Source organism: Barbus barbus (genome assembly GCF_936440315.1).
Source record: "Barbus barbus genome assembly, chromosome: 13".
Lineage (NCBI taxonomy): Eukaryota > Metazoa > Chordata > Actinopteri > Cypriniformes > Cyprinidae > Barbus > Barbus barbus.
In genome coordinates this window covers 2,776,170-2,788,357 of record NC_136741.1, presented here as the reverse complement: position 1 = coordinate 2,788,357, position 12,188 = coordinate 2,776,170, and the positions used below count along the sequence as shown (strand labels likewise).

Below are 12,188 nucleotides of genomic sequence, written 5' to 3'. Positions count from 1 at the left end.
TTTTGAAGGAGGACTAATGTCTCCAGGTGTTGCAGAACTAATGAATCATGTAGAACAGGCAGAATCCAGTCCACATGCCTTCACATTAATCTGCAATGGCCGGTGGGCTGGCTTTCTGGCGAGGACACAAACACACTGGAGAGGGACCAGCCATCTGTTCCCGGGAAATGTGCTGAAGGAACCGAGACACAGCAGCGAAAGGCCCACAATAAACAAGTACAAAACCCAATTAAACATTTTATTAACACATATCTCTCTCCTTTTTATTAACAAATAGAAAACAGACCGCCTGTACAACAGATTGAATGCCGTTTTGTCTCTATGTGAACACAAAGTCAAATGAATTCTTCCCGTGTCCGCATTTTTCATCTTACTTTGTGCTCAGGCCAAAGAAGGAAAGAAACACTTGAGTATGCACATGTTTTCAGTCCGATGATGCTGTCGCAACGTTACGGGAGATTTGTCTTTACGAGCCACAGTGAGAAATGATCGGATGGCCGTTAATACCACAGGTGGAGAGTCCAGGAGGTTGTGTGTTCCCAGCCTCAGCCGCAGACTTTCCCCACTTCAGCTGCTAGTCGGAGCGAATGACGGATGGCCGTGGTTCTACTGGAGGTACGTGATGGCTGTACATGTGTGTGTAGGTCTGTTGAGTCGAGGCCTGACCTTTGACCTCAGCTGACCCGGCATGGGATAAAGACTTTACTGTGGCAGCAGGAACACCATTTCTCTTGTCTTTCTTTCACTCGAGAATGAAGGGTTTCCAGAAAGCGTCCGTTTACGGCTATTCAGAGCAGAACAGCTCTGAACGCGTTCTCTCGTTTCATTGGTTTATTCAGTGTCCTTAACGACGGCAGGTTCATTAAGGTCACTAACTCGGGTGTAAGCGTTTCATCTCTTTTATACTCGATTATACTGTTTTAGAAAGTATCAGGAGGTGAAAATGTTGTTTTAATTGTATATTTTATAAAAGTTCCCCTCTTCCCACCAAATAAAAGTAGATCATTAAAATATAAGAATGATAAAAAGTAAGAAATCATTAGCAGCTCTGAGTACACCTCTTATAGTATTAGTAACCTGGGTCATGTGAAAATACATGTCCACATGTGCTAAAAATAACTGAACATATATACGAAAAAATTATAAAGGAATAATAATAATAATAATAACAATATACGAAAAAAAATATGAATAAAACAAATCCCTTAGATATGCAGTGATCAGCATAAATGATACAAATATTGTATTTTCTGACAGATATACCAATCGTAATGATGATACAATAATGATAATAAAAACAATGGTCGATGATGTTGATTGATATTAAAATGAAACGATCGTAATCTTAAAGCAGTAAGGTAATACAGAGACAGGAGCTGTGCATTAGAGACCAGAATGAAGCGTTTGTTACTGTTTTCAGAGAGAGGAACAGGATTGCGGTGAAGTTCCAGTGATTTCTCCTCTCTTCTGATTTGTTTTTCTCTGTTTGTCAGTCTCTCTCTCTCTCTCCCTCCAGCAGTGGTGACTGAAAAGGTAGGATGATTATGGCTCAGAAACAAGTGGCGGCTCTCCGTTCTGAGGCATTCTGGGAGTGGTTACGTTGCATAGTGATCGAAGCTGCCAAGGTACTCCAGAGCTGCTCTGTAGCACAGCTGGTACTGGTCCTGCACACACAGTTAAAACACACATGACTAAAACACCCTGAACTAATGCTTTGCCTAAAAATTAAAAGTCTGATTTGCAGTAAATGACGACAGGTGAACTATTGTTGGGGTGTCACGTTTACCTCCGTCTGTACCATGGCAGGTCTTTGCGTGCGGAGCGTTTTTATGGTCTGGAACATGTCCACCACCCCTTCATACCTCATTCGCTCCAGAACAATACTTAAAGTGATGAAGACCCCTGTTCTACCCACACCAGCACTGACACAGAGAGAGAGAGAGAGAGACAGCAGCTCAGCACACATACGGTACACACAACATCTAGAGGTCAAATGTCTGGGGTCGATAAAATTTGTTTCAAATAAGTTTTTAAAATAAGTCTCTTTTGTTCATCAAAGCTGCCTTTATTAATTGATAAAAAAAATTGTAAAATTGTAGTGCTGTCAAATGATTAATTGCGATTAATCGCATCCAAAATAAAAGTTTTTGTTTGCGTAGTATGTGTGTGTGTACTGTGTATATTTATTATGTATATATAAACACACACACACACACACATGCAGGTATATATTTAAAAAAAAATTACATTTATATATAATATAAATTATATGAATATAAATATATACATCTAAATACATGTAAATATTTTAAAAAATATATGCTGTATGTGTGTGTATTTATATATGCATAATAAATATACACATACATATATAATGCAAACAGAAAAAAATTATTTTGGATGCGATTAATCGCAATTAATCACAACACTGTAAAATTGTAAAATATTTTTACAAATTAAAATAGCTGTTTTCTATTTGAATATATTTCCAGCATCATTACTCCAGTCTTCAGTGTCACATGATCCTTCAGAAATCATTCTAATTTACTGCTCAAGACGCATGTTGAAAACAGCTGGGCTGATTTCTGTGGATAACTTTCTTGGTCACACTTTATTTTAAGATCCATTTCCCATGGTTAAAAACTATTAACAACTTTAGGCTCAGTAAACTGCTAATTACTATAATTGTTAAGTTTAGGTATTGTGCAGGATTAGTGCTGTAGAATATGGTCATGCTGAATGTGTGCTTTATAAGTACTAATAAACATCCTATATATGCTAGTAATATGCATACTAATAAGCAACTAGCTCATAGTGAGAACTGGTACCTATACTAAAGTGTTACCAAATTCTTTTGAAAAAAAAAAAATCTTACTGATCCCTAAACTTTAAACTGTAACGTACAGATACAAAGTCGGCTGTGGGATACAATCAGTAAAATCTTAGACTGAGACGCTCTTTCATTCTGCTTCTCACCTGCAGTGAACAGTAATTGGTCCGTCCTGACCAAACTGCTCCTTGGTTTTGTGGACTTGGCCAATGAAATCAATAAAACCCTCTCCTGTCTTTGGCACACCTTGTTCTGGCCAATCGGTGAACTGAAACTGTCGGATCGTCCTAGACTGGCCATCCTGAGAGAGAGAGAGAGAGAGAGAGAGTTATAAGGGCGTGATTTAAAGACACAGCACAGTTGAAGTCATACAGTCACATCTGATCAACTCACCCTGGCATCTGTGACTTTAAACTCCCGTAAGATGTACTGCGGCATGTTGTATTCAGCCATAGGGTCCACGACGAAGTACTGGTAGCGCGCGGATCTCTCTGCAGGCCAGTACTGATGACACTTCTCCTGTGGAGCCAAACACTCGATTAAAAGATCAGCTCACGCTTGGCTCAATTGCTTTGTCCAAACCCCAACATTACTGTTTTTGTTTTTTGCCTTTCGTCTCTGTGGTGTAATGCACAGATTAACAGCCTGAGCCTAGCTGATTTCAGCATCATTAACATTTCATTAGTCATTCAAGAATCAGAGTATTTTTTGTAATAATTACAGCAGAGTATTCAGACATTTTCCTGCATCCACATTGCATGTTTATTTTGTTATTATTATTTGATACACTTAAATCAGTCCCTCCAGGGTTTTGCGATCATGCAGTTGCAATAATGAATGCAAATATAACCAGTCATCTCATTATTTGCAGCAGCTTGCATTTTTGCATATTTATTGTTTTTACAAGTTTTCCTTTTAGAGAATCAATAGCTAATCAAAATCCAGAAATCTGAGCCCAAACAAATTGATCAATGTGTGTTCAACTGCCAAAACACAAATTATTTCAGTAATTATGCACAGTTATTTACAGTAACCGTATTATATAGTATTAAACAGTATTAAATAATGATGGTAATGGTGGGTTTTTAATACAAATCTGTGCCAAATTTGCTGCAAATATCACCACATTTTTTTTTAGAAAAGCGGCAGCAAATTCAGTGTTAGAAAAAAGTCTTGTGAAATCTTGATGGGACTGTTGAATGATTCATAAATAAAGAAAGCAGATCCATGTAAATCTTTTGCTCATTAAAGCTGCACATGAATATATATTTTCCATGATCTTGAATAGACTAGGCAATCACACACACAAAAAGTTACTTCATGAGCTGCATTATAATTCAGTCTACTGTTACAACTGTTTCTTTGTGCAGTTCTCCTCTTCATATTTATGTAAACTTCATGTTTTGCTGCTAATATGCAAAGGTGTTGCAATGTGTGACATGGAATCAAAGATATAAACAGCTGAATGTGTGACACTCCCTTAATAAATTGAGTTGTTTTGAGCTGAGCTGCCTTAAAGAGGTTTATTTTAACAGCATTGATACACAATTAGAATTTTAGTTCATTTCTTAGACTTTTTAATTTAGAATTTAGAAACAAAATGAAAATTAGAAATGTTGGCTTGGCAGCTAGTCAAGTTTTTCTCTTTTATTTTATTTCAAGTAATGAAAATATTTTGTTATGGGTTTAGTTTTAGTTCATGAAAATAACCCTGCCTTAAAGTCGACAGGACATCAAAGACGAACAACATTTCACAATCCAATCAATTCCCAATGGATGCAATCAAGAGCTGCCCTACATTTTGCCTTTTTGAAGATCTTGTTTCACTCACATTACAGGAATAAAGTGGGTTTCAAAGAGACATTGTTCACTGTGCAGGAACGTGAGAATCTGTCACAGTAACAATGGTGTGGACTCACCCGTCCCATCTCTCTGAGCTTCGTCAGCATCACCACGATGGTGGAGTTGTGCTCCCAAAGCATCCTCCAGAAGTCCTCCGTGGTTTCAGAGAGAGGACCTTGTGTGGCGATATACGCCTTCTGCTGCCTGTGGGAACAACACATGAAGATAAAGCTTAAAAACACCAGAATCAAGACAGAATGCTAATGAACAGCTCTCTCCAGGAGTGCCGTGGGAAGATTGAGGGAAGAGATTCCTCTAGTCTAACAGCAGAAGGTGCTGCTGCTCCATCACTGAAATCATAAATACACAACACAGACAGAGCAGGAGATAAAGCTGTAGTAAGAGAGAGAGAGAGAGAGGAAACACCAGACAGAGAACACGTGAGATTGTGAGACAGGTGAGAAAGACGCTGGGTGTGGAGGATGAGACAGAGAGACGTGATTGTGTAGCAGAGCTCTAGATCACTCTGACTGCATCACGCTTGTGCTGGTGTCCTGCTGTGAGATCCCCAGGTCTCTGCTGAAGGGGGTTTTGACATAAACTGAGCACATGCATCTCTGAGGTGGTTTAACAAGTGCAGGAAATGTCTAATCTGACTTTAGCAGCCTCATTATTCTCTTTCAGTGATTTTATCAGCGCAGAACTCTGAGTGACTGTATTGCCACTTAATCTATCTATCTATCTATCTATCTATCTATCTATCTATCTATCTATCTATCTATCTATCTATCTATCTATCTATCTATCTATCTATCTATCTATCTATCTATCTATCTATCTATCTATCCATCCATCCATCCATCCATCTATCTATCTATGTGCCTGTCTGATAGACTGCATGACCTTAACACCTTCAAACTTTTGGCCAGGCTTTCTCAAGTCAACATCAAAATTGCACTTTTAATCTTGTTAAATGACATCGTGATGGGGTGATAATGTTGTGAATATCTCTTATATTGAAATTCTAAATTAATGTCCAACTTCTTGGACTCCAATATCTTACATCACTGCTTATTTGCATAAAATGTAGCTTCCTTAGACACGCGCATATTGTCAATGATCTGTGACTCTCACTGACTTCAGCACATTTGGTCTCTGTATGAGTGAAAACATCTTCATGCAGGGCATGCTGGGAGAAGACCACATTCATCCAACATATGCTGAAGGGAGTCCTGATCCACACACACACACACACACCTCACAGGTGTGACTGAGCCTAATTTGCTTCACTAAATGACAAAGCAAAATTGCTGCCCCCCCCCACCCATCATACACACAGCACAGACAGACAAACACACACACACACACACACTGAAAGCTCATCAAGCTAAAAGCATGTGAAAGCCCTTCTCCCTCTGTCCTTCATTACAAACACGATTACTGCCAATTACGCTGTTTACACTTCAGTACAGCGGCAGATGCAGTGGGAGCTCTTTGATTGGCCGTTAATTTGATTAAGGGCCAATAATGAGCCCAGAGCAAAGCAAGTGTATGATTCAGGATGTTAGTAAAGGACTATTCATATGAAGCACTGATATTTGCAGTAAATGTTCATGTGGCAGAAAGCTGCACTGAATCAATGATTCTCAGAGACTATAGTCACAGCAGACAGCATAGATACTGTCTTAGGTAATGCAATTTTAATATCCATTATTTTTTCTCCAGTTTTTCATTCACAGGAAATTCTTCAATAAAGTATTTTCAATGCACAATCCAACAGACTATGCTGCAAAAAGAAGAGATATGAAATGTAATTGCTTACAAAAAAATAAGCATGTCTTTAACATGAATACTATTCATACAAAATGAATCCTACACGCTCTGAAATACTTAATTCTGATCGGTCAGTCGCAGTATTCTGATGCCATGCTTCTATAATGAGTGCTGAACTGTTTAATTAGCAGCGTAATCATTCTTCTAAACTTCTCATTTTGTGTTCCAAAGAATAAGGATAAAGTCCTTATCAAATGATAAGACATAATGACTTAACGATTAATGAAGAGTAACAGAACCAGGCATGTGGTCAGCTAAAAATAATGTAAAAATAAATTTTATTATTAAAAATAATGTTTTATTTTATTATTATTTATATTATAAAAATTAAATCAAAGAAATAGTACTACTACAGTGATAATACTGAACTGTAACAGAAACAAAAACAGGTATTTATTATTATTATCATTAAAAAAATATAAAAAATAATAGATATTTGTATTTTCTTATTATTTAAATATAAAAAATTACAATAATATTTATTCTTAACTAATGCACTTGTCATTATAATTGGTTGGTGTGTGATGTATTTTCAAGTGTCCCAAACTCACAGCACTGGTGAAGATTTCATGTGGAGCAGCATTTACTGTTAACCGAGACACTGAAAACACTGAATCATGAGCCCCTCGCGCACAAATGAACACAGTGTTGCACTACACTCTGAACACACAGCTCATCAGAGTACATATTTATATAATTCATTCACAGCCTTTGAAATTCATATTTTAGGTCGGAAGATACATCTGAATTGATTTGAAAAAACATCAATGCTGGGAATGTTATTGGTGAAATTATGCCTTAACTGTGTCTGAGCGGTGGGCTTGACTCAAACCCACTGCAGTCTGAACGTTTATCTGTGTTTGTCTGTGATGGATTGAGCTCTTCATGGAGACCGGACTGCTCATGACGGGTAATCCTTTTATTTGTGCGCTGAACTGTGTACATCACCTGTCAGCTCGGGGCTGCAGGGCTGCGCCAATTCCCCAGTGCTGATAGCGCTCCAGTTATGGACAGTCCTGCCAATAAGAACAATTTGTCCTGACAACTAGCAGCATAAAGGCAGTAGACATGCAGACGCAGACTTCCGAGACGGGGCATGACTCTGAGCTGTCACATCCAGCAGGAGTCGAAGAGACGGGGGACAGTCACGGAGAGATGCAGCACTTCTTCAGAAGAACACACCATCTTTCATCTGATTTCTCCAGAGCCTGATTCACAGTTGGTCTCAATTGGTTCTCAGATCTCTGTTTTTGACTTCAAGCTAAATTCTGAATTTAAGATCTGGCTCCCTTTCACTTCATGAGAGAGTTTGAATTAAGTTAGCCGCACCACAGGATGTTGAATTGAAATGACAGGAAGTGGAATTTACTGAATTGCAATTGCAAACCTTGATTCACATACCTGTATCCGTCGATGAAGCTGGCGTTAATGTAGTCGGACCCTTCCACGCCTCTGATTGGCTGCAGACACACACGGCTGGACTCGAAGGGCATGATGTTGACCAGTCGGTTCTTGAATTTGTTGCACGGCAGACTAGCGCTGATGAATCTAGAGGTGTGTGCTTTAGAGTTGGCCAGTTTCTGCAGTGAGAGAAGACACAGAACACATTCATATTGCTCTGAAATTGTGAAACGGACTCAAAACACACTACTAATCAAAGGTTGAAAAAAGAAAGGTCAAAATTGATGGTAAATACATTTATAATAGGGGTGGGACAATAAATCGATATGGCGATATATCGCAATCATTCTCTGTGAAACAACATAAAGCATTAAAAGCTGATTAGATCCTCGCCGGATCTATAATGATCCTGCACGTAAAGCAGCTCTGAGCGTCTCTGAGGACAGCTGCTGTATGTTAAAGGAGTGTTTTCATGCATTCAGCAACTTTAAGTCTCACCGCAGTCACAGATACATGCGCGTGTCAGCTTCTCCATCAGCACCAACTTACTGTTTAAGCAGTTAAAAAGTGCACTTTTGCTGTCTACAGCAGCTTTTCTTGTTGTTCTAGTGTAGCATTACTGAAAAAGAAATGAAGCCTAACCATTACAGTTTCTATATAATCATTCCAGTTCTGTTAACAAAATGAGAAATGTTTTTGAATAAACACTTGTTCTTGATTCCCAATCAGTGTTATTTCAGTGTTATTTATTAACTATTATATTGTTTATTAATATTTGAATTTGCTTTTTATGGTAACACTTTACAATAATGTTTCATTTGTTTACATTAGTTAACTATATTAGTTAACAAGAACAATACTTATATAGCATTTATTAATCTTAGTTAATGTTAAGTTCAACATTTACTTACACTATTAAAATCAAAAGATGTATATGTTAACATTGGTTAATGTATTAAGAACTAATATGGACAATTTGTTTTAATAATTTTTCAAATGAGACCTGATTTTAAGTGTTACCTTTTATTTTTAGATTTTCAGGTTTCATTTTAAATTTGAGTAATTCTGTTACGTGCATTCATTCATTCGGTTTTAGTTTTTATTTATTTCCAGTTAATTTAATAATCAACATTATTACATTTACTTGACTTGAGCTTAACTTGAAGCATTTCTTATATTTAATTACCAGTGACCAATGCTGATTCTAATACCTAGTCATTTAAGTGCTTGAGCTTAAACTTATTTCAGTCATAATAATTAACATTTATTTGTTAATAAATGTTATTAATATAATATTTTTTAATAACAAACTATAATTTAGTTATTAGTTATCATCTAATATTTGTATTTCAGTTTATTCCAGCTGTATTTCTATTAACAAAACAGTGTTAGTTAACACCAATAACCCTGTTACCAACTCCAAAAACGAGGCAAGATAAACATCTTTTGCATGTTAATCAGACGTTTTAACAAGCAACAAGGCATTGCTTTGTCATTTGGTTCCATAGAGCTGTACGCTAAACACCAAACATGTTCTGATCGGCTGTGGTTTTGTGCCTTCATGCTGTGTTTTGCTTTCAGTGAGAAAAGAAAAACTGACACAGGAACCCTGTTGTGCCGTGGACGGTTAGGATGATGTCTGTGTGTGTTTTCTGACCTTAAACTCCAGTTCCATGGCGGTGACTGTGTCCCCGGGCGACACCTGTGTGAGTTTCTGGATGTGTGTGTACAGGCTCCGCGCCGGGACCTCCGTGTTCCCGCAGGTGGCGGCCTCCAGCAGGGCCTCGTGGATGAAGATATACTGATCTTCCGTCTGCACCATGTAGTTCCTCTGAGCGCGCATGCAGGTCACATGACCGTAGATATCCACCAACTTCTCGTGCTTCATCCGCTCCAGCATGGCCTCTATTACGATGAAACAGCCTGTCCGACCCACGCCGGCGCTGCCATGGGAAACACAGAGGAAGACTTAGATGTAGAGTGAATTCAGAGAAGCATGCGCATGCTAATAGATAAGTGAGCGGGAACATGCTCTACCTGCAGTGCACCACCATGGGTCCGGCGTCAGATGGGTTGCAGGCCTTGACCCTGCGAAGAAAGGCTAAAATTGGCGTGGGGTATTCGGGAACGCCGTGATCCGGCCAGGCCATGAACTGGAACTGCCGAACTTCCCGTTTCTCACTGGACCCATTCTGTTTCAACACATTCAAAGAGATACAGTCAAACCAAAATGTATTCAACATTTCTCGCATTATATCACAGTTTATATGCTATAGTTTAGAAAATGGAAATGAAATATGACAAGAACTCTGATAATGTCAGATAACTTTGATAGAAAGGTATGTAATGAATTACAATCGACCCAAAATTATTCAGCTGTTCAATTTATGTTCACAATTAGATAATATCAATTCAGGTCAACCATTTATCAAGCGATGCTCATTTATGTTCAGTCTGTGGTGTAAAAAGGTTGCATTAGCAATTAAAGAAAAAAAGACTCATGGTCAGGTCAAAGTGTCTGAATAATTTTCCCAAATTTTTATCAATTTTACTTGTAGTCCACTGTATGAAGAATGTTTTGGTATAATATGTCACAGTTCACTTTATTTTGCCATCCTCACTTACATTTATGAACTATAGTGTCCTGCACCCACTAGTAAAATAAAAATATCAAAAATGATATCTGGTGTCTGAATAATGTTTGGTTTGAATGTACAGTATGTGATGGAAAAAGGATTTGTCTTAAGACAATATAAACTAATATATTTATAATACTTCTAATTATTATCTATAATACATATTAAAATGAATTACATATATAGAATTAAAATATTGATCTCCCTACACAATTTAACCACAAACTAAACAGCAAAAACAAATCAATCAGAAATCAATAAGTTTGTAACATCACAACTATGGGTTTTAGACTATTTGCAAATTTGAACTTTTAGACCTATTTAGTATTCATCTGGCCTGCTCTGATGAACAGATGACGTGGAGGTTAACCAATCAAAACACAGGTCTTCAAGCTGCAGAAACAAAAACAGCCTGTGTAATTATAAGAGTCTGAGGAAGGGTGCAAATCTGGGCAAGATAAACTAAATTAAAATAGATTTTTAGTCCAGGAAACCTTGTCTGACAGTGTAGGTGGACTTATATGGGAGAAATGCTACAAGTGTATAATATGGCCCATGTGAACATTTACAGTATTGTACTGGTCTCTAAAAAAGAATAAACCCAAATTCATTCTATGTTCTCAACCAAGAAACCCCAAAACAAAACAAAACAAAACAAAACAAAACAAAACAAAACAAAACAAAACAAAACAAAACAAAACAAAACAAAACAAAACAAAACAAAACAAAACAAAACAAAACAAAAAACAAAACAAAACAAAACAAAACAAAACAAAACAAAACAAAACAAAAAACAAAACAAAACAAAACCAATCCATCCATCCATCTAAATAAAAAAAGGACAAATGTTGGAATTGCCCTGTGGTGTGCATAAACATATAAGTTAAATATAAATGTACAGTCATTATTTAATCTACTATAAAAGCCTATACAATTGTTATAAAATCCTTTTCTAATTAAAAAAAATATATATTTGAAAATGTTGCTAACTAGTATCCTTGCAGACTGTAAATTACCAAGAGGCAGTTTTGTCTCCTACTGTTAATTAAATTTGGATGTTTTTGTGGAACTTTTTCTATTTTCATTTATTCAGATCTGCTGTGCAACATCTCAAAATCACAGAAAGACATTTTCAGCATTAATGAGCAGAAGCTTTAGTCATTTGTGTGAATGCAGCGTATCTGACTGTTTAAAAAATATGTCAAACATAAATCAAAACGAACATCTAAAACTTATTTTCTGGTTGTTTTGTATAGAAGGTTTTCATTACATAATATTTTTGAACAGGATACAATTTAAATCAAATACATTCTGACTGCTAGTACAATCAAAAACAAAAGAAAAAACGAAATAAATGTCAGTTACGTCACACACAGACCTTATAGAGAGCGAAGGTCCTGACGCTGTAGGTGGCTAACTCCACCGTATCCAGCATGGACACTTGAATCATGCCGTATGTCTCTGTTCCACGGCTCGGCCAGTACTGATCACACTTCACCTGCAATCACAGACACACAAACATCACACATCAGGGACCATAAGAGCACAGGAGATGGGTGAGAGGAGGCCAGCTGAAGTTGAAGCTGAAGCAGGCCTGCGGGTCTCGGGCAGATGGGGGCATCACGCACCACAGACCGGCCAGAACT

The 12,188-nt window shown here is 37.4% G+C and overlaps 1 protein-coding gene across 1 annotated transcript in view; it reads right to left on the bottom strand.

The window, feature by feature from the left end:
* Positions 1–224: 224 nt before the first annotated feature.
* The window catches only part of LOC306878787 (receptor-type tyrosine-protein phosphatase F-like), a 188,183-nt gene continuing 176,219 nt past the window's right edge, over positions 225–12,188 (bottom strand). Inside the window, exons 25-33 of the mRNA XM_079431314.1 lie at positions 11,921–12,040; positions 9,944–10,098; positions 9,564–9,849; positions 7,907–8,085; positions 4,750–4,876; positions 3,224–3,349; positions 2,977–3,131; positions 1,787–1,922; positions 225–1,664 (exon numbers count right to left, since the gene is read on the bottom strand). Of these exons, the coding sequence (XP_079287440.1) occupies positions 1,596–1,664; positions 1,787–1,922; positions 2,977–3,131; positions 3,224–3,349; positions 4,750–4,876; positions 7,907–8,085; positions 9,564–9,849; positions 9,944–10,098; positions 11,921–12,040 (1,353 nt within the window). The 3' untranslated portion in view covers positions 225–1,595. The remainder of the gene's footprint in view (positions 1,665–1,786; positions 1,923–2,976; positions 3,132–3,223; positions 3,350–4,749; positions 4,877–7,906; positions 8,086–9,563; positions 9,850–9,943; positions 10,099–11,920; positions 12,041–12,188) is intronic.